The 25633-nt window shown below is 39.2% G+C and overlaps 1 protein-coding gene across 11 annotated transcripts in view; it reads right to left on the minus strand.

Annotated features, from left to right (window-relative positions):
• Window positions 1–25633, minus strand: part of IQSEC1 (IQ motif and Sec7 domain ArfGEF 1) — a 318376-nt gene that overhangs the window by 170242 nt on the left and 122501 nt on the right. For 5 of the 11 annotated variants that reach the window (XM_052678512.1, XM_052678509.1, XM_052678507.1 and 2 more), the window contains exon 3: window positions 486–572. The exons of 5 other annotated variants lie outside the window; for them this stretch is intronic. Coding sequence is in view for 5 of the 6 variants with exons in the window: in XM_052678509.1 (XP_052534469.1) it covers window positions 486–572 (87 nt within the window). In the remaining variant the exon portion in view is untranslated. Of the gene's footprint in view, window positions 1–485; window positions 573–8619; window positions 9023–25633 lie in introns of those variants that run through there. One more of the 11 variants, XM_052678519.1, reaches the window with a different exon arrangement.

Here is a 25633-nt window from a genome sequence, read left to right on the forward strand (position 1 = left end):
TATTTCAATCAACAGGCAGCACCGAGCCTTCTGCAGGTCCACGCATTGCATAGAGCCATGACTTACCTACATACTGTTGTGAAATACTCAAGGGGCTTCAAAAAAAGGTTGTGCTTGGAAAACTTTAGCCTACACAAACTATGTGAAAATTTCAATGCTTGAGATGTTCGTTTTGTGAGAACTAAACCTATAATTAATTTCTTCCTATCTTTCAAAACGTCTGTAGCTTTCAAATAGTCTGGGGAGACGTGCCTCTTAAAGCGCATAAAACCCATTTTACTATCTAATTAAATAGTGCCTAAAATAAGCAAATAGCCCGACCCCTTGGGATGTTAAAGTTGTTTGAGACATTTCCTTAGCACTCAGTTTTTAGTTCATTCATTCTATATTTTAAAACTTAAACTGCCATTCCTCTGCTTTTGTCAAATCGTAAAATCAGGTCTCTCTTCCAAAGAAGCAAGTGGGTGGATCATATCTACTCTTACCTGTACTCTGAGTGTGTGGCAGGGACTGCTAGCTGGGTATGGTACAATGGAGCTGGACAGCAAAACTGGTGCAGAGTATTTAAAGACCTACGACACAAGGAAAAACACAAAGTCAAAACACCAAGTGTTTAGAAAGGGGCTTTTTAGGGAAAAGCAGGTGCTAATAAGTATAATTGAAAATCCTGTTAAGTTTGAATGAAATTTGAAATACGGCTGTCAATTTTGAATCCCAGGAAATGAAGAGGGAAATAGTCTAGTTTAAATACAGACATCGATAATGATAGGGATGAACTGTTGCAATGAAGAATCAAAGTTTTGTCCCAACACAAATGTAAAATGCCAATTTAAGACTTAATTTTTGCCTTGCTGCATGGAACAGAGGCAAAAGATAAACATCGAGGGTTAAAATTTGAATGGAAATGGAACTTCAGACTTGCATGTTACTCTGCACCAGTCAAGCTGTTTCTTTATTAATGACATTTCAAACACAGTGCTTAAGCATGAGGAAGTACAATGAGATGAATAAGGACATAAGCTTTCTTCAGGCCCAGCAATTATACACACATTGCAATACAAATTTGAAAGAATCTAAGCTTCAGCCAAGTTTTAAGCAATATCCTGAAATGCGCAGTACAAGTTTAAGTGATGTCATGTTGAAACATGAGAAGAAGCTTAACACCACAAAAAGATATCCTACATCATAGATAATTTGCATGTTTCAAATTAATGCAGACGGAGTTGCAAAAGGATACAAGGCACTGCATCTGAAGTAAAGCTTAGACAATCTTTAAGCAACACACAGTACACTTAGCATTGTTGATGGTTTTGCTCGGATGCATTAAACAAGGTTTAGCACAGTAAGTCATCCATGATAAAAGCACCTAATCAAATTTTTTAAGACACAGCATTCCCCTATGAAATCATACAATTTAGATCATTATTTCCTCACTCCTGCATTGTGAACACGTGGATGAAAAACCTTTAAACTGAAAATCCTCATTTAGAGTCAAAAGAATCCAAACTGACTATTTAATAGAGAATGTGTGCACGGCACATACATTTCCATCCTGCCTTGTCTTTTGCCTGGCATCTTGACAAATGTTTCAGAAGATTGATTTTGGTCTTTCTGAATCCCTGAGGCTTAGAGCAAAGTCCTGTGAGATCACACTCTCATAAGATCAAGCAGCATGGTTATGCAAAAGAAGTTAGCCCTTTCAAGAAAGGCATTAGTTACTAATCTCCTTAGAAAAAAAGAAACCCCATAAGGTCAACCTGTTCTGATTCTATTGCCAACATTGTGTCAGCAATTGCAAGGCCAAGATGAGCTGGATTTTCTGTTTAAAGATGGCAACTGATGGTAACTCCTATAAATTATCTGAGTGTTTGGAAACAAAGTGGCAACCGAATTCAGTCATTAGGCAGACTGCCATCATGGGACCTACCCTGCTAACACCTCGCAAGTGCAATGGTGGCACCTTCGTGCCACTGGGAAAGAAGACCTTCACAATTCTAAAAGAAGATGGACAACGTTGTCAAAAACACTGATGGACCACGACAAAAGCAGTTCAAACATGGAAGAGTAACGTTTCCTGACAAGGAACATATGATATTCACAAGCTGCTCCACACAAGTCATGGAACCAGGCTAGTATATTATCACTGCGCCTTGGATGGTAAAGTCTCACATTAGGTAGGGAAACTGATCACACTGATGAAATCGCTGCTCCCTGCTTTGGGAATACCTAAGGTTTTTGGTAGAAGCAAAACGAGGAGATTAGCATGAAGATGCCCCAGACCTCTCTTCCCTCCCCCACCTCCCTTTCCTTTTTTTTTATCCCTCTACCAATCTTTCCATTCCCATCAGTGGCATCTCCTTCAGAGAATAAACTAGTAAAGACATCAATGAATCTGTCTGTGCTTAGCTCTGTGCAGTAAAATATTCTGAACAGAGCTCACTCTCGGCTATCCCAGCAAGGTTCTGTCTAGAAGGGGGTCCTACTCTGACTTCTTAGGTTCAAAAATATCAAAACAACAACAAAAGTTCTCTCTGGAATCTGAGCTTCCTCATTTGCAGTTAAGGTCAATACTCACCCAATGCACAAGACTGCTTAGGAGCTCAACTGCTTTGAGTTTCTTTTCGAAGGTGCAGTGGAAATGCAAAAGTCCAGTCACCTTGACAGCAAATGAGAAGTGCTATAGGTTTGTCAGATAGCAACTACACTGGCACTCCACTGCCTTACAGATGAAGGTATGGAACAGACAAAACAGATGACAAAACATTCAACTGCAGACTCGTAATTAAGTTACCACATACTGCTTTCTTCCAACAAGAATATCCCAGATGTTAAAGACATATGTTCAGTATGTGAAGTTTGATTTCAGCCCTTTCTCATGGTGTTCAGAGATAGACTTTTATCTAAACAGTTACAGAAACAAACATGAGGTTTGGACTGTGCTCCAAGCTGTAAAATTCAGGAGTTTTCATGACCCAGCGTTTTGGTTCCACTAGGTCATAGTGACTGATGCCCAGTCAGTATGATAACAGATAAGGGCTCAGGCTTACAGCCTCTGTCAGCATACTAATTTTACCCAAAGCAAATCCACCTTCTGCTGGTACATGGTAATATCTGCATATTGCATTTTGTACCTTTGGTCACATGCTAAAGCAATACATTCATTTATTTTCTCCTCTGGATAGTATCAGTTCAGTTTCAACTTCTCTTTTGTAAGAAAGAGAACCACTAAAAACTTAAAAAATATACATGTTTCAATCAGCCTTCAACACAAATTTGCACTCAAAATAGAATTGATTTAAGTCATAACACCTGAAGACATAAGAAATAAATGTAAATAGTTTGGAGAAGTGATCACCTTCATCACATCACTGTTGGCAGTATCAGAGATGCTTGATTTTACATCTTCCAAAGGTGATTTAAAATCAGAAATAGAGGAGAGATGCTTCAGAACTGACACAAGACAAATGACTAAATTGATGAGTGCTGCTTCTGGCCATTTCAGTCTCTAAAACATCACTGCAACATTGCATGGAAGATTGGCATTTCCCCTTTGCAGGCAGTTTCCTCCAGCCCTCCCCACATTCTCATGGATAGGTAACCACTTGTCATTTAAAGGTTTACTTATTAGTTCTTTTGAGAACATACTACTGACACAGTATAAACAGAACTAATTCCAAAATAGCTTCTATGATTGCATGATAAAACCAGGAAATCACATTTCCTTCAAGATACCGATACCACCATTAAAGAAGTCCAATCTACAGTGTTAGCATGCAGACCCAAACGAGGTTTACCCATTCCTTTATCTCCTGTATAAATTCCCATATTTGCCATTAGGAGCCACTCATTTTAACATCACTTTTGTATTCATCAACTGAACAAAAACATCACTTGCTGCTCTCTTGGTCCTGCAGCCTCGTTTAAATACACAAATTAAAGTGACCTAGATCAGCAAGTAAAGCTACAACTGCAAGGCAAAGTATTTTCATTTTCTGCTATGATCAGCAATGAGCCTCCTAAACACAGTAGATGTATTGCTCAGTATTGGTTTCAAAACAACCTGGGAAAACAGAACACCCAACCATGAACTTGGAATTCCTTCTGCTTTAACAATCCATTCTCTCTTTCCCAAGGGAGCTGTTTGCAGGACAATGACAGTGCCACCACGCCACCAGGCAGCAATCACAGTGAAGCACCAGGATCCCACAGAAGGCTCCTCCTCCTACCTCTCACCAGCACGCGGCACTTCCTGCAGGATAGGATATCCTACTCTTTCTGTTTTACTGCTGTTTTATTCTAACTGCATATAACCTCTGAAAAATTTGGTAGAATTATTACACTTCTACTGTCATAGAACATCTTCCTAACAGTACTGTCAGCTTTCATACAGATGATTTTAGGTGGTACTTGTACATAGACATTAGAACACAGTTGTGTCATCAATAATTAGAAAACTGTATTAATACAAACATTTCTTCCTAATACAGTCCTGCGTTGACAATGACACAGCACCAATAGGTATATCTGGTCATCTTTACTATTGTGATGTTCTGTAGCCCTATTACTTCATATACTATTCCTCTTCTTTGTCTGAAAGAACAATCTGTCACCTCCATCTGCCAATATTCTTCTCTTTCTTCTGGTCTATCTTTACATCAACTGCTGCATTTTAATGACTATGTACAAGTACCACCTAAAATATACACCAGAACAGCCTCTTGTGCTGCCTAATGCAATCTGTATACCTGGTGCTAGCTAACACAGATCCATTTTTAAATTAGCTTGCAAACAGCAGATCTACTGGATAGGGCTATTTGCTCCACTGTCATCTGAGGCAGCTCACAATATAATGATTTATTTGATTGGATTCATGCCTACAAGGTAATAAGAGGAATGCTTTCATTTTAATTCCATTTTAACCTGATGAAGAATAACTTTCCAAATTGATAGTTTTCTTTTCCACTTCAATCCAGAGTTACGGTTATGGCTGAGGTTAGAAAAGATCACGTTTAAAAGATAGTAAAGTCTGTCCAGTTCCTCTATAATGAACCTAACGATTTCTTTAGCAAAAAATGAAGTTTTAAATATAATAACTGACTTCCAAAAGGATGGTCAAAAAATCAAAGGCACTGTAATAAGGGCTCATATCAACTCTACCTAAGTTTTTGTTAATTAACATTTGGTCAATCACGCTGGAAAGGCTTTCAGTGTGTTAACTATTCCCACAGGATAACTTTTTTTCAGAAATTCATCGTGCAGAGGAAACAGCAGATAGTTTTATACAGCAACTCACACCAGCTCCATAGTCTGAGTTAGATCTCAGCTCTCTGCAGACATGTCCACTGAGGTGCAACTTCGTGCGTATCACAAGATCCACGCCCAATAACTGCCAACATAACAGCACAACCATACGCTCTAGATCTGCACTGCTGGATCTCCCTCCTTCCCTCCCTGCTCACCATGCAGTTTTCATGTAAACTAATTGAAAGCAATATAGGACAGAATTTTTCTTAATAAAAAGCAGAGATAGTTTTACTAGGCATCAATAATGTTCAAAAAAATCAATAGCTCTAAGAGTTTAGTACATGCAGTTTAGAGTACAAACTGCTGAATTTTGCATAAGAATACGTAAATTCAGTTGTCATCAAAATGATGGAATATCTGCATTTCTACAAGTTACAATATAAACATAAATGGAGAGGTTCTTGTTTGTCACTCCTTACGTATTTCCAGTTTGAGTGTCCACAGCTGGATTTAAAAAATAAACAAAATTAAGTATGCTTGCACTCTCATTCATCACAAGGGCCTCAAAATAATCATCTCTTCAGAGAACAAGACCAGTACCATGACAACACACTAAACAAGAAATGTCTCATTTCTACCCCATCCTTGTGCTTATTAACATTTCAGATAATGATCTTACAAACAATGATTATAAATCATTTTTGGTTTTATGGAAATGAAGTATTAGCCCACATAACCCAATAAACAGGCATTAGGTGATTCTTTTACATCCTGGCCAATGCACAGTTTATAGGCAGTCTCCAAAAGTAGGATAACTGTACCTAGGGTGAACCTAATTAAGACTGTTCACATACAGATAAATACAATTGAGATCATTTGTTTTCCTTTTGACTAACTCTTAATGCAAGAAATCTGTTCTGAACAGTGACATACAGATATTTACATGACAAATAAGATGCAACTTTACGCGCTTTGATTACTAGTCATAATTTAACATTCATAGAAAAAATATACAATCCAAAACACGAAATGAAACAGATAAATGAAGCTGCACTTGATTGAAAGATGGTAATATTTTAAAGGGAAGCAGAAGATCGCATCTTTTCTACATTTCTTACTTGATTGTAAGTAAAAAGGTTTGAGATTTTCTGACGGAACTGCCACTCATGTTACAAAACAGAGCCCCATCTATAATTGCACAGCATTGATCACAGTAAAACAAAACACAGAGCCACATCTAGAAATGATGACCCTGATGAAAAAAAAAAAAAAAAAAAAAAGGGAAAATCAGTGCGCAAAGAATGAAATTAAACAGATACACATAAGAGATTTACAGCAATGCAAATCCTATTGTAACATGGCACAGTGACACCTTCTACTCAGCGCAGCTTCTGAAACGCGATGCTTTTGCTAATCCCAGGAGTCTGACATTACTGCTGCTCTAAAAAAGCCAAACCACAATCTAGATTTTTTTCCTGTATTTTTCATCTGAAGAGTAAAAAAGATGCATCTCATATTTTAAAATGCAAAAGCCCTTAGTGCCTATTATTAGTATGTCATCAGATTTACCCTATCTAAGGCTTCATCTCAAAACTAACCCACACATTAAAGAGCTGGTGAAACCAACTTCTTAATGTATTTCGTTTCTGTTTGGAACTCATTAGTTTTAAAGAACTGAAGAATTTACACACCGACACACAGACACGTTCTATAGAGTTGGTTCCATAACAGACGTAAAAGTCTTCAGTTGTCAGCATTTACTTTCTAATGGACGAGCAGTGATACAGAATAATATAAGGATAATTCACATCATGTTTTCTACAGCAACGTGCTGAGGCAAGTAAAGGATACCAACTGTAAACAGTAATAGAGGAAAGTACAGCACAAAGTGGTTCTACAAACGACTGGAAGCGTGGATGTCACTGTTACAGAAAGTAACCCACAAAGAGGAAATATTCTTTAACATCACGTGGTAAACAGTGTAAGAAATTCTGTTGCTGACTGAGAGTTACAAAACCCCCAAATACCAGAACCCAGAAAACAATGGAGTGTAATACAAATCACTTCTCCCTTGTATTGATGTGTGGCATTATTTTCAAAGCTGATGTGCATACATCTTGAAGATTACCACCTGTTTTCCAAGTTCACTTTTCTTGTTTAGATTTCCAATGTACGGCTCCAAGTTTACTCTCATTTTCAAGCATTTCAACTCAACCATTGATGCCATCTCTGTAAAACAACAGGCTAAAGAAAATTTAAGAACAGATTGCAATACTCTTTCAAAACTCGTTTTGGTTTACTCTTGAATGGCTGAATTTACTCTGCACGCGGACAGGGCTACTGAACAGGACATAGATTTAATCAGGACCTTCAGCCGCTCCTCAAAAAGCAGACAGCAGCTCCAGGGGACAGCTGCACCTGCCTTGTGCACGACCGCTGCACAACTCCAGTGGAACCCTCTGCGTAGGGGAACTTCAAGCAGAGTTCAAAAACACAAATAACACATACAGCCATTTCAGACCAGTGGATTAATAGTGAAGCACTGATAGTAGTGAGGGTGGGGTTTAAGAACAACTTAACTGCACACTCCCACGATTTTTATCTGAAGCAGGACAAAACTGCAGCACGCTTTGATAGCCCGCAGTGAGAGCCATGTGCAGCCACCAGAATTCGGCCAACCCTTCTGATTTCTGTATGCAGCCTGACGCTGACACCACAAACACGATCAAACTTCAGCACTGCCTTTCCTCTGCCTACAAGTGGATCAGCACTGAGCCATTCTGCCAAACGTGACAGCTCATGTGAAGAGCTGCTGCACTGCATTAAATGAACAAAATATTAAACTCCTGCTGCTTGTGAAACTGTTGGAGTAAATAATAAGCAAATAATGCATCTTTAGGATATAGACAAGCACATACAGCAACAAAACCACACCAGAATGTACTACGCTCATGACTGTAGTACATTCCTTTTCATTACCATTTATATATTTAAAAGACAGATTACATCTTTATATGACAAATCATTCAAGCAAAATGGAAGAGATTCTTGACTCATCCTAGCATCCTACATTGTTTTTATGCAAAGAATTGGTTGGGTTTTTATTCCTTTTCATCATTCTTTTCCACTGCAATAAACTGCTGGTTTATTCACTTTCATTAGGTTAAATTTTTGAATATCTATGCACGTAAACACAACCACCATCTGTGCGTTTCTAAAATACAGATCATTCATCTGCTAAAAAAGGTAACACCCTAAAAATGGTTCATGGAAAGAAACCTACCAAACAATAAACCGATCACTACTCCCACTTCTGGAATCCTCAACACAGATATCAGAGACGTGATGACAGATGAAGAAGGAAAAGGTACTCACAAATAACACCTTCTGCAAGCCATCCTTGAATGTGTTGTGGATCTGGTATTTATATTTTCTTTCACGCAATCTGAGGTAGAAAAGCTTTCTTAAGGAAAAAAAATTGCATTCACAGTTTTGCAGGCTCATTCACGATCAGCCATGGTGGAACATCACAGATAAGTAAGCTGGTGATGTAACCAGCCCCAAACACCGCATCAGATAAACCCAAAGGCTCTACAGGGTTATATTTTGCAAAGCCAAAAGGTTTTTCCCAGAGAGGAGGTTCAGCAAGCACAAACCAGTCACATTGTTTTCACATTCCTGATAGGCTTGCTTTCTGCTTCCAAAAACAATCCAAATCTGTATTTATCATTTAACTTCATCATCAAGAAAAAACAGTATGCTTCCTCATTTGATATTCAGGCTGAAATTTGAAAGCACCAAATGGTGCATTTTCGAATGCACCGTCTCTGTATGAGCACTGTAGTACAGTCCAAACCAAGAAAAGGCCATTGGTCCTTTTATCTCCATGGTAACAGCAGCATCTGTGAAGACGAAGCGAATTCCCTCCTCACTGCAAAGTCAATTTATAGTCACGTACTATGACATAAACTGATAAGACAGCAAAGCTAATCAGCAACAGGGAGAAACAGGAACCAAAATACGAGATTAAGCTCCTGCTCAAGAGAATGCTCTTCTGTGTATACCATTTCTCATGTGGAAATTGTAAGATGAACTCAATGAAGCTGTTCCTTTGAGCTGATGCAAGCTGGGAATTTGCAAACTACTAGTTTAGCTAACAAGGGCAGCGGTGGAATATTTTATAGAATGAGTTTTTTTATTAAATCCAGTTATACCACATTTAATGGGGTGACAAGCAACGTAGTTGTTTGCAAAAATCACTCAGTGGTTACTTAAATGACATTTTCCTTTCAACATTTCATCAAAAGACTTATCACTATTAGCAGAGGCAGAAGGTTAACAGCTCTATAAGAAACTGCCCCTCCCAGCTTTTTTTTAATTTAATTTTTTAAAAGCAACATCAACAATGCAAGAATTTCAGCAGCAGCATTCCTGTGCACTAGCAGCAGCTATCTCCAGATAAGAGATCATATGTACAGGCTTGAGGAGTCACATTCTTGCCTTTATTTAATTGCTGTACATGGTTGTCCTGTGATCATCAAGAAAGCAAAGAAATTATGCTTCTTCCTCCCCTTGCTTATTGCCCCACTCTGATGCTTACGTTATCAAGACAGCCACGCTGTCTCCCTTGCTTCATGAATCAATATAATGACCATCTGCTCACATTATTAAGTTAAATATATACCAGAACACACTGATGAGGGCAGCTGATTTGCCATGGTCAAGTGATCAGTTCATAGTTGTTCCACAGCCAATTGTAATATTTCCAGAATAAGAGAGAGCAGGTGGTCAACCAAATGCTACTTATCATAGCACTACCTGTGATGCTCCCCGGGCTAAAGAGAAGCATGAACTGTCGCTAATTCATGCAACAAACAAATAACAAAATGCTAAGGCTTTTCTGATGGTCTGTGTTCAGAACTGATTTGCAAGAGACTGCAAATTTTATTGAAAAATACCCTCACAGCTCCTTTTTGGTCAGGCCTAAAGCTGAGCAATTAGCTTCTAACTTCCCTCCCACCTCCACACAAATTCCCACTGCTCTGGAAACCAATGCAGAAATCTTATTTAACAGACTTGCACTTAGTTTTACCTAATCACCTTAACCTTCCTTCCCTACCGAAACAGAATTTATGCTCAGTTACAGAATTTTCAAGGAAGCCACAGCCCTGGAGTCACACCACCATGTGATAATGTTACATCAGTACAATAGGAAACCACACCTAATGCAGAGAGAAGTCCCCAAATTGTCCATTCATCCCCATAATTAGCCCATAATGCTTGCATGCTGCACCAACGGGCACTTTATCTGGTGTTCAGGTTAAGCCACATTTATCTAACTATAGACTCGATGTGACACTGCCCCACATAGCAGAGAAATATGGCAAATTCCAAAACGGATTTATGTTGCTCATAAAACCTTCACTGTGGGCCTGATCCTGTCACTCTAACTCATGCAGGCTCAAGGTTTGGCTCAGGTCCCCTAGCAAAATGGACCCATTCCACAATGTAAGCCTGATTTAAAGCATTCAAACCTCGATACACATATGGACAGCACTGCAACAGAGTAATATGACTGCTTGGAATCTGCTAAATTTGTAAGTTAAGAATCTTTTCCACAAATTAAGGTAAATGTTTTTGTCTACTGCACAGAGAATAGCCAAAAGGTAGCTTTCAATTTTCCATAAAAGTCTTTTTGGGATTTGAGTACTACCTTATTTTTAGCAGATCCTATATACAAAGTATTGAAGAAACAGAACAATTTTAGAAGGTGCTTAAGTATTGTGAAATTGTATATCAGAGCTAACGCCCCTTAACAGCAACCAATACATCACAAAAATAAATGCCTCCTAAGCAAATACAACCTCTGCATAAAGAGTCCCATAAAATGGCTTTCCAGCGTATTCTAATATCAAGTAGCTTAATCACCACTATTGTGCAAGGTAGAGGATATATAGACTTCTCAGCTTGGACTCGTTATTCTACTTTAAAATCCATTTTTTGCAGTTATCTGGCAGTACAGTGCACAGAATGAATGAAAAATGAAGAATAAGTTACACAGATACACAGAATTGAGCTCACTGGATGATAATCATTCCAGGAGAAAGTACTTGGGCCAGGTAACTGTAATAGTTAATCATTTCAGCTATTGTTTCAAAAGTACAGTTTTATGGAATAAGAAAAAAAAAAAAACGAACTGAAAAACCAAATAAAAAAGCACAAGCAAAGTGCACATTACCTGCATTCCACTAATGGCAATGCTGGTAGAGAAAGGCTCTCAGCTGCTGCACTCATTTTGAATTCTGTACCCACACAGGCTTAGGGCTGACTTCTGTTGTGCTAACTTAGGTTTCCTCCAATATTTTTAGTATCAAGCTTCTCCACAAGCAGTAACTCACCTTTAAGCCAGTTTCTTAGTATATGAAAGGTACATTCATAATATAACAACTACTTCTTCCTGTTCTCCGATGAATGTCATTGAAGGTGGAATTTTAGACAGGACAATAATAAGGAAGCTTTTTGTTGTGTATAACATTTTGTCTTGTTTGGTTCCAGTTTTCTGCTTGGTGTGTTCAGAAAAAGATAGCTGAAAAACCAGTCACCTGAGCCCTTACTGTTTTAGTCAGGGTAACTGTTTGAAGGAATACATCTCTCATGCATTAACTTCACCATTTCTCCCCTAGTAATATGAAGCTGGTCTAATGAGTAAGCATATGATAACACCTGCCCACACTTCTTTTATATGAATTAGAAGAATTTTACAATTGATGAAATACTAAGTACAGACTGCCAAGCCTTAGATTTTAACTTAGAAAAGAGATATATATATATATATTTTTTTAATATGAAAAATATATTAAGTAGGGCAGACTTGGAACATCAGGGTTGCAGTTTTTGCTGATGTTATGAAGTCTACTCAGCAAGATACTCAGAACAGTACGTTATCCAGTGCCACCCTGTGAAAAGACCTAGATGTAAGATGCCAAACCATTATCCTAATGAGTTTGCAGTGCAGAATTTTTAAATATAAATGCCCTGATCCCTCTTGAATTATTTGGGAAGAACTCCTATGGGTTTCACCAGGGGCAGAATGTCACAGTAAACATTCAGTTCTACTGATTCCTACCAATATTAGCAATCCGTCTATGCAGCAAGTAAAGCATTTCAAAACAAACAAAAAACAGTTCTCTCTGCTCAGATTCCTGTTCCTTTAATTACAAAAAAATAAACACACCACCTGAACAATGCCAAATAGCGGTGTATACAATAAACTTGGGGAGGCCACTGCAACTTGTGCACCACATGAGTTGTAACTCATATGCCAGATAACATTTACAAAGTAAAATGAGCCTCTACTACTTGCTGGCTCATTTGTTTTATATGAAGACCTGAACTTATCTTGAATGTTTCAGGATGCACTACCATGCACAGCCATTTGTTATCATTTATTGTATTCTCACGCTTATTACTTACACGTTGGTCTCTGCATGATTAAGATACTTAGTTGTTGATTCATTCTAGAAAATCAGAAGAAGCTCAGAAGAAGCCAGGCTTGTGTTTGAAGTTGCAACTGAAGTCACTTGGGATAAAACATCTTGCCCCTGAAGTCTCTACTTATCTGCTGGAATGTACAACCTGCCAAGTGTACTCCAAATCTCAACAACACATTTACTGGAACAAAGCCTTATAAAACCTAATTTTGATCTCTAGATTCTAATCATTGGGGTGATTAGAAGCAGCTGTATTGCCTATTGCCACGTTCTACCTTGTTTGCTTTAAAATAGCATTCCTATCAGACTCTGGTTCTTTGTTTCAAAGATCTCCTCCCACTTTTTTCAAAAATACTTCTCACAAATTAAATACAGACCTTTTCCTGTTAGTCTTCGTTGTCATGGCCCCAAAAGCTACCTTACATTTTTAAGACTTATCAGTATTTCTGGACGTCAAGGACATTATCTAAACATCACCATCAAGAAATACTTCTGCGGCTTCAGAAACATACAGACCTCGCACAGACTGATCTGGACAAAGTTCAGCGCCCTTATTCTGTTCGAGCCTCTTTTTTAAGCATCAGTGTTCCCGACAGCGATCAAATGGGAGCCTGCAACAGAGCTCCCCAACAGCAGGAAGGCTCAGGAGTCCCCATTTCTCTCCACTCGCCAAGTCACACCGCTCTGTATGATTCACCGAGGGTCAGCACTGTTATGTAAGTGACCGCTTTGCTGCACGCTGTTCTGCCGGCCGGCGCCAGCCCGCTGTGTGCCCGGAGGTGGCGGAGCGCCGCTTCCCGCCAAGATCTCCTGGCAGCGGCCCCATGCCGGCGTGCCGGGAGCAAGGAAAGCTGCGCTTCCGCATCCCGAAACACCGCGTGCGAACAAGTGCCTCATTTCAGCGTGTTAGAGAGAGATTTCCTATGCCTGTCTTAAAAATCCTAAATATGAGGGGGCTCGATGGTGCAATTACCTCAGCACGCTGAGGGTACAATGCTGACAACTGCCCCTCTGAGGGATGAGAGCCATTGCTTCCACAGGAAAACCATATTCAGTACTGGCTACAAATCCCCACACATTCATCTATCCTCTCTACCACACAAAACCGAACTATTTCTGAGAATCTGGGGCTTGCACTGCACCTCCTGACCTCCGCTCAGCTCACAGGAGTGCAGCTGAGGCATGGACCCAAACCACATCTGAGGACACCATGGATGGAACAGGGACCCGAACTCAGGGGCCAAAAGCACCGCAGCCCTGTGATCCCCTCACCTCTCTTCCAAGGCTCCCGCAGGGCGCACAGCGTTCTGTAAGGAGAGGCACTAGCATTCGCTTCTTGGCTTCACAAACAAGTAAAAGAGGATTTAAGCTGCACAACCAAAATCGTTATTTCCACAATAAAAAATAAACAAGCCTCCTTTTCCACACTGCATGGTGCACACCTTTCCCGCTTTAAACATTGAGCTGCTCAGTCCCATACCTACTTTACTGAATTTCTCCAACTTGCTCCTGTCTCACCCTTCTGCCCCCAGCAGCCAGCACTGCCTGCAGGCTGTCCTCGGGGCACAGCTGCCCGGAACGCCCTTGCTGATGGATGCAGCCCAGCCCAGTGAGGCAGCAGCTCAGCAGCTGTGGAATTAATCCACAGCTCTCACTGCTGAAAACTGCAGGTGTCACCATTACTGGCAGCACAAAAGAGTTCTGGGAAACTTGAATCATGGCCCACAGTAAATTCTCCCCTATTCAAGCTCTGGTTTTAGCAGTAAAAGTGTCCTTTGTTACTGGTAGACAACACAGACTCTAAGTCAAGAAACAACTTTCCTTTAAATTGTGCATAAGAACTCTGCTAAAGCAAGGTTCTAAGGTTCTAAGTACTTACTTCTACCCACTTCTCCTGGGCAAAACAACTTTTAGAAGGAAGAAGCCAAACAAAAATCTACCCCATCCCAGTTCCAGTGCTTTTAATACCCTTCTATCAGTCCTAACCACGTACTTTCATTTCAATTTAATAAAAACTATTTGTTACCACCTTAACAAAACTCTAAGACTTATTTTACTACAGATATAAATACATACGTGGTGAATACTTCTCAGTACCCTTACTCTCTGGACTTGCAAACTTTATGTTGTGCCAGTTTTATCCTGCAAGCTATCCAAACTGCCTTGCACTTCATATGACTAAAAAGGGCCTTTTCTCTCTGAAGGAGCCCAATAAACACTATTTAAATTGAAGTATCAAAATACCAAGTTCTGTAAACGCTTCTATACCAAGTAGGAACTATAAGTAACACTGTATCTCATCATTCCCTGAGCGCTTGTTTTCTGCTTACCTTTCTAAGGATTTCGCTTGTTTGCAAACTTGGAAAGAAAAGCAGAGCGATGCAAATACACTTGATACCTGTGTATACACACACATTTGATATGCTTTCAACTATACGATTCCATTTCTTTCACTGTAGCAAATACAATTATCTGTGAAAGAAGCAGTGGGATATGGAAAAGGCCACGTGTATCAGCAATATCCTCCCCTCAGATACAACACCAGCAGAGGAGAACTTCCTGCTGCATTCTGTGTAAACATTTTTTTCTAATAATCCCTGAACACTGAAAGGACAGCAGCCTAGTTGGCAACAACTGAGTTCTCAGTTTGAGTATCACACTTGCTTTGCCACTGGAGAACACTAGCAGACAGAGGGGCAATGCACTGCAGTCTGCTTAATTTAGAGCACGTACTTTGTGTGAACATTTTACAATAGGCTCAGCAGACCCCCCTGGCAGCGTTGTGCTATCAATCAGGATGTACATATGGCTTGTTAGATTAACTATTTTCCTTGAAATATCTAGGGCAAGGCAGAATTCTGAACTAAGGAATAAAGTGTCACTTTATTCGCTACATAAGCTCCAGCTCAGTGTACACATTTCCAGCTCAAGAATATTTGTTACATAAAATACCTGCTAAATAGCAAGAGATGGCAGAGGATCTGCAAATACTGATTTGGCAGAAATATTCCAAAAGACCTGTGCTGCTTCTGTGTGCTGTTGACAACAAATCCAATCAATTTGAAAATTGGCTTCCAAGAAATCCAACTGCATTGGCAATGATTTGTGATGATGAAGGGATTCTTATATAGATAAACTTTGCTTTGGTACTTTACTAGCTATTGCTTTTAGATCCAACTAAGATGTATGTACACTGGTAATAAGATCAAAATTTACATAGTCTTTGCAAGAGATGACCTGAAGACAGCTTATTCAAGTAACACTGCTATGTTAAATAACTGTCAGATATTTTCTTCTGACACCTGATAAAAAGACAGAAATATTTCAACAGAAAATCTAAGCAGTAGCAGGGCTAACTGGAATACAGCCTAGAAACAGTTGTGGGCAAAGAATAAGAACTGTAATTTTGGCCTGAGTCACTCTTCTGAGCTTCCTGATATCAGGTCACAGCTGCTGTCCTCCTCAATAAACACATACATTGATAATGAATCACACTGTAATAGGTATTTAGAAAGCAATTAATTTTCTTCAGGGTTGGGATGGCTTCTTAATTACTACTTTTAATTTCACATATAGCACGTAGTTAATAACAGAAGTAATAGAAGTAGAAACTATTTGCTCAGATTCATTCCATCATGCTTTGGACAACAGAACTGAAAATGCAAAAACAGAACAAGACAAATCTGCTGTACACACCTTTCAGTGTTTAGGATGGTATAAAACTGCGAATGAATGTCAGCAGAAGAATGAATACAATGAGCAGAATGTAATTAATGCCTGCAGATCCCACGGCCTAAGTAAAGCATATCTGTCACCATAAAATATCTCACTAACATTAGCAAACTAATGGGCAATGTAATAAATCATTTGAGAAGAGACAAAGAGGTGACTGTCTACAGCTCAGGATGTCACACTTGATGTTTTTTCTTCTTTGATATGTATTTCTGCTCTAACCCAGATTTAAGAAGTCATTCATCCAACAATTAGCGAATCCAGGGCATCTTCTCAGAAAAGCATCCAAGTGGGCTACAAATAAATAAAGTTCCAAAAAGATTCAAAGTTCAGAAGTATTTCCCACATCTTTTACTCGTAGTCATCATGCACTTTATTTATGTCTTTATACTTTGCTGACTTCAGCTGCTAGTCAATGGATTTTATATAACACTGCTGTTTCTGTCATTTGTTTCATTTTTGCTACATAAAAATGAGATGCCACCTGATTATTTTTTCTTAGTATTCATTTACTGTGAAGGCTTTTAAAATATATTTTGTCCCTGGTTGTTTTAATAAAAACCCATCTTAATATGTCTTCAGATGAAGGAAAAAAAATACAGGTCAATGATCACGGAACTATTTTGGCAACTAGTGCCAGGAAAGATTTCACAATAAGGAGCTTAAACTCAATTTTAGTCACTAGACTCATTGGAATATTTGCCACAGAATTATTATCTAGATGTTCAGTAGGTCAATTATATTAATTAAACAGACAAGACTGAAGACAACTGTTATCAATAAATATGTCAATATGTTAATAAAGACACCAATGCCATCTCTCTCCCCAAGGCAAATATAAAAAAAAAAATCTAGTTGGGGATTTCACGGGTGCAGTGCTGATGGAAGTACTGTTTTCATATTTACAACAATTAACATTCTCCATGAGCTTATAGAAGCTCCTGAGCACATAATAAAGAAGTTACAGCTGAGATCCTGAATTACAAGTGTTTATGTCTGTGTTAATCCCAACCCCTGGAAATGCCTGGGAAATACCTGAGTGGCTGGGCTGAACAGAGTGCCACAGTGGTAGGAACAGGATGAGCTGGCTGAATTGAGCTGCTTGTACATCCACAAGGAGTCATAGACTGCGTCAGCCTATTTATGGGCAAAAAAATTGCCAAATTTATTGCAGGGCTAATTGCCTGCACTTACATGACAGTCAACCACTGCAGCTTGTAGCACCGGTCTTGACAGACTGCATGAGGAGATAACAGCTTGTGGCAAAAAACATGGGAAGTGCAGAGCAGTCCTGCTCTGGTGTGGGGTCAAGGGCAGGGTCACCACCTGGTGCTAGAAGCCTGCCAGCATCGAGCTCCAGTCTGTAGGTTCCTACGTCAGAAAGTGGCTCATTATCCTTGACAGCCCAATCACACATTGTATGCGTTAGGTTTTAAAACATATTGTCAATATAGAGAAGGCCAAAGGGATTTTCAAAAACATTCAGGAGTTCTGAGAATGTGGAAGCAAACACCAATTTGATGCCGCTTGGTGCTGTAGGGGCCATCAACCCTGACAGCAAATAAATACAGGTCCCAAAGAACATTTTGGAAATGATCAGTGCTGGAAAAGAAGGGGAAAAGACCGTTCATTGGAAGCCTATGTTTGAAGTTCGGACACAGGAGAAGAGTGAGGCAAAGAAGATTTCATTGGAGAGAAAACCCTAGAAATCAGTATAGTGTGCACGTAAAATTAGTGCAGCAGGGCATGAAACTTCTGGAGTGATTTCACTTGAAAAAGCATCTGCAATATTCTTTCAGATGATGATTTATCTGCAGAAAATGCAAGTGGATCAGACATTCTAAATACTTATGATTCCATAGGTAAGTTTGCAGAAAAAATGAAAATTCAGGGTACGCATTCCGTGACAGTTGTAATAGAGTGGAAATTTTAAAAATCCATTTTATGGCTTCATGCAATGTCCTCAATATTATAAAGCATCAATATTCAAGCCAATTCTTATTCTTCCTTGCATTCTCCCGAAGCCTAAAGGCATCTGAGATTTGAGTCCAGAACAACACATGAATCCAAAGGACATGCTTCACATTATGCTCTGTTCTGAAGGCAGTTAAACTCCAGGTCACAGAGCTGATTATAGAGTTAAAGGCTTCAAATCAGAGCACTTGTTCATTCAGTGAGTGAACACGGGACTTTAAAGGCCAGAAACAGAGTCCTGCCATCCACGATTTGCTTCCAGGTCTGTTCCATTTGTCCTCTAATTCCCTCTGTCCTATCCTGTAGTTCTGTAATGGCAGAAATTATACTATTCCCATGTTTTATTTAGGCTTAAAATAATAGAATTCAGTATTCTGATAAACTATTGATTGACAACTTTTGCTCAAGAGTCAATCCCACATCCAGCAAGTAATGCTTCCTTCTTTTCCCCTGCGCTACAATTATCTCAGCATTTGCTTTTCTGTCCTGTTCAGCTTATGTTGCCTAAACTTTGAATGGCAGAGGGGAAATTCAGTGCTTCCAAAGGGATTAGATAGACAACTAAAATTTAGAATACTTAATACAGGAGCTCCAATCAAAAGGCCATCAGATTTCAAAAGTTATTTCCACAAGCACTAATACACTCTGACATATCTTTATTTATTTTAACTCACTAAAATGTCTTTTCAGATGTAAATCAGATCAGATTACTGGAATTAGTGCTGTGGGTGGAGGGTGACTGTTTCAGTACTCCTTTTTGTCATTCATTATATAGAACAGAATCGTCGAGTCACGAAGGTTGGAGATCTCCACGAGCATTCAGTTCAACTGTCCACCTACCACCACTATTTTCTCACTAAACCGTATCCCTTAGGGTGGCACATCAACTCAGTACAGGATTGCCCTTGCTTCATTTCCTCAACAGACCCAAATTTTTATTTTAATAATGAAAATTATGACGTGGAAAAAGTAACTAGATGAACTCCCACCACATTCTTGAATCAGTATTGTTTTTCCACAACTCTTCAGTTTACAGTCAGATCAGTTTTAGAAGGAACAGCTCTTAGAAGTACACAGTGCATCTAAAACTCCCAGAAAAAGTCAAACTGTCCTATATTTTTATCTAGTGTTTCTAATATGCTCACAGACAGGAATGGTTTATAGGTGAATTCACATTACATGAAAAAAAACCAACATAGATATCCATCCTCTCAAGGCCCTTCTACAAAAGCCTTAAATAAAATACCTCCACTCGTGGTGTTCAGAGTCTTAAAGACAACTCCATTTGAGTTTGTACACAGAAAAGTCATTTGCTCACAAGAACCACATAACACACACTTGTAAGCACAAAAATTCCTCTTGAGTACCATTTGCCAGTTCCCTTTTCTGGCAAGAGACACAGTGAGCTTGGCCAGCACTACTCAATGCAGCAGAGGCATCAGGCTGGTGAAACAGCTGCTTGCGCAGGCAGCCTGAGTAGGAGTAGCTGGCCAGCTTCTCTGAGAGGTTTTTGGAAGCCAGCCACCATCTGAGCGAGCCTGTTTGAGAGCAACTATATTGGATACTAATGACCTTGGCAGAACACATCATTAAAGTGGAGCTCCTCTAGAAGAATCCTAAAAACCTCTACACAAAGTTCTTTCAAAGGGTAATCTGCTGCTTCCTTCCTATGCTGCAGTGATAAGATATTGACAGCGAATACTTAAGAAATTTAAATGACCTTTCCAAGCAATGCAAACAAATAACAAAGCTCCTAGCAAACATCTGCTGTTAAATCCACATAAATGGGTCATTTTTGCAGGAATGCTTCAGCAGACATTTGCATTTCAAGCTGAAATTTGACATATTGAGCAATTCAACCTAAGGGCAACACATCTGAAAGTTTGATGGAAAAGGGATGAGTCATGAACCTATTATTATTATTTTATATGCCGAAATGATTTGAAACAACTTCATAAATTCTGATAACAGCATTTAGAATGATAAATTCATTTTAACAGCCTTGTAAGTTTATTCCATTTTAATTCTCCTTCACATGACCCCTACGCACATTTGAATATTACAGCTGTTTTAGAAAGAACAAGATACTGCCCTGCTTGCAGTTACCAATCACATAGACCTAAAGATTGTGTCCTTTGAAGCAAAAAAGAATGAGATGTTAGCATTCTGGCACGAGACTTGCCATTCACCCTTGATGGGCCCTAACACACACACACAAACCAGATAAAATGTGTCTGCTTTTAAGAGGTCTAAGTTGGTGCCGATGTTTTCACAGCCAAGCACTGGATCAGAAGGAGAGCCAAAGAAAAAGTATCAGTGTTACCCCTCACAGCACAGGGGATTTTAAAAGTTTTTCCTTATAATGTTACATTAAGTGATTTAAGAAAATAAAGAATTTAACATGCTTTTAGTTCAGTATTTGTGTATCATAACTGCATACATTCCTTATTTCCACATTATCATGATATCATAAAACAATTATATTATTATTTGATAGTTTACTCAGGCTTTCCTGAGATTAAAAATGACTAATTTCAAATGGTTTTTCTACATGCAATATGCAATTCTATGAGAGCATAACCTAATGAATTCTAACCATAAGCCTTTTGAACATAAGGTTGTCTGAACCCATTAGCCTCTTTTCTATGCAAACATCTAAAAAGAGAGCAGCACTTGACAAAACAAATTTGTTGTAGATTGGTGCAACCATTGCAGGTTGTTAGCAAACACCTACAAAAGTAACCGCACCAATGACATTTTCATTGGATGTTCAGAAAATCCAAGGATCTTTATGCCCTTTGTTATTAAGAAAAGACTTTCTAAAAATGGGAAAAAAGAATAACACAATTTACATAATTTTCATGAACTTCATTTCTGACGCGGTCTGTAAAAGGATGAATGCCTTGATGAACCAGCACTGAAAGAGATCCCAGTGGAGGTTTACTACCGTCATGCCTGGCTAGACTGAAGTTCCATTTTGTCCGGGAGCCCACACTTATCACCAGCCAATAACAAATGTGTATAGATGGGTACGAAGAGAAATTTATTCATTTATTAGTGAAGAGAAAAGAACATCTGGGGGAACTGAGTGCAGCTTCCCAGTACCTTCAAGGAAGCTACCAAGACTGATGGAGTCAAATCCTGCACTGCAGTGCATAGCTGGGGAAGACAGACACCCTGCTGATGCAGGTGAGTACTGGCTGAACAAGGCGAGCGCTTTATGAGGATAACTAAGTACTCAAAGAAGTCCCAAAACAGTTATGAAGTCTTCAACTTCAGAGGCACAAGACTTGGCCAGACAATCCTTCATCAAATTGGTCTGATTTCAGCGTTGATGCTGCTCTGGCAGGTTGATGGAGCAGATGACCTCCAAGGTCACTTAAACTTGAACAGTTCTGTGATTCAATCATACTCCGGTGCTTGCCAGTTTCCAAGTGCTTCCAGTTCAGTGACTCTCTAACCACATGAGTGTTTTAGAGGTTAATAACATACGGTGAATTTCTCTTCCATGACTGCGTCTTTTGAATCTGAATGAACTCAACTTGAACTACACACTATGGCAGAGCACTGGAATTTTTCTATTATGCTTTACAGGGAAATATACTCATATTTTCTTAATCAGCCTTCATTTTCTGTTCAGTAGCTATGATTACAGAAGAGGCTGAATGATTACTCTCACTCTCTCTATACTCTCAGTCCTACTGACCTTTTGCATTCCCTCCCTCTCTCCCTCCCTCCACCCCACTAGTCACAACTTGTCAGGCTGAAGGCCAGTGCACTTAATCATTCTTTGTACAGAAGTTCCTTTGATCAAAAGGATTCATAAGAAATGAAGAAAATTTTCAGCTCTTTTCAGCAAATAGCAAGAACAGCTGTCTTACCCAGCACAGCCTCTGTGAGAAAAAGCTTTTCATGGCAGGGCCAACTCCTTACTTCCTTATAGGATCAGGATCATCAATAGCTCATTATAAAACTTCCCTCACCTGGTAATTAGGTTGCAACTCGCAGATGTAACTGCGGTGTTTTGTGTCACTGCTATGACCATACAGGATATGGATGAGGACTGAGGCAATATGCCACCTGAGCTAGTTGAAAAAATGACAGATGGAGCTGGAGACAGTGATCAAAGCTATAGCAGGTAAATCTGTTCTGTTTTCATAATTATGGAGGGTGTTTCATTTGCTAGATTAATATCAAAAAGTCATGCCTATTGATTCAGGTTTTTGCAGGCCTCAATAGCATAGAGTATTTTTGTTCTTTACAATAAATATTCACCAGATCTTTTAGGTATGAACACATCCTTTTTTTTTCTGGAATAAAAATTATTGGCATCCATTTTACTTAAATAGGATGCTAGGCATTCCTTATCACATACTCTCCAGAAAATAACAGCTGTAAGCTAAGTTAAAATGGAACCCAAAAATTCAATTGCAGAACTTCGCAAATGCATCAGAAAAAATGTTTTGTGCGTGTTGTTTTCTGACAGTGCTGGTTTTAAGACTAACAATGTAGCTTTTTACTAGACATCTGACTACTCAGCCCCAGGAGCCAGTATTTTTCCTTTATGCCAGGAATTCCTCATATTTAAGGTCATATTAAAGATAATAACATGGATCTGAGGCACATGGCATATGTTGCATGCTTTCCTCTAGAAGCATATTCTTCTGCTTTGTACAAGCAGTGACCAGTGCAGTTCAGAAAGTGAACATTCACTAAAAAGAACTTAAATATCTCTTAAACTCCTCAAGTCTTTCAGTCTTGAGGATCATAAAGATATATAGGAATTACTTATACAGAACAAAATTAACAGTTGCTAAGACTTCTTAAAGTCCATAGAAAGAACAAAAGCAGCAGGCTCCAGAAGCTGTCCAGCAAAGCTGACTTCCCTGCTGGGATGTCAGGTCTGGTCCTGGCTCAGGTCAAATCTCCTGCTGCTGTTTGGTTTCTGTAGGTCACTGCACTCTGTGGAAAAGGGCCTCAACAGCACTTCATTCTCAAGCCTACCTATTTCACATAGAAGATACAATGGAACTACTTCTAACATGAAGATGAAAAGACATCCAAAAGACCAGATTTGCTTGTTTTGAGAGATTTCCATAGTGACAGAATGATGTAACCTCCTTGATACAAGAGCACAAGCTACCTAGGCAGAAAGGTTTCTGCTTTCTTGAGAAGGAGCCAGAATTTTTGGGTACCTCATCTGAGTTGGCTCGAGTAGCAAATTTTTTTACATCTTTGTGTATCTGACAACTCAGCTAAGAGTGAAAACAATATAAATTCTACAGAACAGAACTCTGATGTGACAGGACACCCCAGATTACAAGTGATTTCACTTCCTTAGCAGAACAGATAAGCTACTTCTGTCACGGTTAAGGAAAGCATGCAATTGTATGCCACATTTTCTGGAAAGAACAGCAAAGCTTATTACTCCCAGCTCTATTAGAGAAGCCTAATAACAACACACAAACATTTGTTAAGCCAGAAGTAATTTGCTCTGAGTATAGTAGACTAAGTTCTATTGAATTGAATTAGGAAAGCTAGGATTTTTCTTCTCAACACTTGCTTAATATTGATTTTTTCTCCTCTTAATAGAAAAATCTTTTTTTTTTTTATTTTTATTTATTTGTTTTTTTTTAAATTTTTGCAAGACAGTGAAAGAAGCAGTGAACAGGAAATCTTTGAAAACATCTGTGAGGGCTTTTATTTTTTATTATTTTGTTATTTATTTTTATTTTTTTATTTCCAATTAAGAAATTTGCTGAAAAAACAATTGCTATTCCTGATTTTTGTCACTTCCACTTTGTGTTTTTAATGAGATGAGAGCATGGGCATTACCTGGCTGCACCAACCCCATGGTCCTTTTGCTGGACAAAAGATACAACAGTCACAAGTCCTATGGGCTGCCAGAAAATCAGGAGGTACCCCCAACTTTGGCAAAGATAGAAGGATCAGTGTGAGGGTGTGCTCTGTTCTTGCCTTGCTTTTGTTTTAGTTTTGAAGGAGGATGGGAATGATTCCTGTTCCTACATTTTCGTACTGCTACGTGGAACCAAGGACAATTACTCCAAGCAAGTAGTTAAAACTTAGTGAGAAGTAAACTCTTATTCTCTAACAGAACAGTGAGAGTCTTAATCAATAATAAAAACCTTATAATCCTATTTTAGTTCAGTCAGAGTTGAGACTGAAACAAAACCTCTGTTCAACCTCTGTTGACCTCTGCTCAAGGTTCACGTTCTCCAAAAAGAAATTCTCCAATGTTGTAACATTCTCATGTTAGGATGCAGCACCAATTTAGGCATTAGTACAACTAGAGCGCTCATCATTTCCAGTAATGCCCTCCCAGATTTTCTCTGGAAGCCACATCAGGATCTGCAAAAGAAACTCACCTCAGACAAATTAAGAAGCCTCAGAAGCTCTGCTGAGCACAGTTATGTTTCCCAACTCCATAGAGCAAGGAGCCTGAGAAATCCTGTGAGCTCAGCTCCAGTTTTCCCAAGCCCTCTCAGTTCCCTGCTGTGGAGCTGGAATCTCTGGGTTTGCTCCAGACCACCTGGAGCCCCTCTGTTTCACAGCCTAAAATAGGGCATTTACAACCATTCTTCCTTGGGATAGTGTGCAGCCTGCTTAGTCTTGGGGGGAAAAGTGAAAGGAAAAACAAAAAACAAGGCTAGAAGCTTGACATAGATAGTGAATGTTCTAGATACCTGAGTTCCAACTAGAATGCTTTTGGCAAGCGGAGAAACTTCAGTGCCAAGAGCAAGTCACCCATAGTAAGAACAGAACACGGGCAGACCTGCCAACAGCTCTGAGCTGATCTCTGCATTCCAAGTATCTGGTGAATACTGGTTACTGATGTGTGCAGCTACACACCCTCTGGAGGGTATAATTAGGTACAGGAATTGATACAAGAAGGGCTTTTAAAGCTGAAATCAGGTCATTGCCACGGGTGGTTCAGCCTTGAACTTAAATTCAAGTTTAACACGTAGAAAATAGTTTCTAGAACTCCCTGAAGTGCTACTGTTGTTCCATGTCAATAATGTGAAAAGGAAACACCAAAAGAGTGCATTTCTCATACTGGGCAACAGGTGTTCCGATAACTGACATGTTACTGCGCTGGATATTAAAGAGCAGCTCATATATGCTGAGTGAACAGGTCTGCACAAGGTATCAAAGTGGCTCAAAGCAAAATAGCT

The sequence above is a fragment of the Tympanuchus pallidicinctus genome, unplaced genomic scaffold (genome assembly GCF_026119805.1).
Source record: "Tympanuchus pallidicinctus isolate F22 unplaced genomic scaffold, pur_lepc_1.0 scaffold17, whole genome shotgun sequence".
Taxonomy (NCBI): domain Eukaryota; kingdom Metazoa; phylum Chordata; class Aves; order Galliformes; family Phasianidae; genus Tympanuchus; species Tympanuchus pallidicinctus.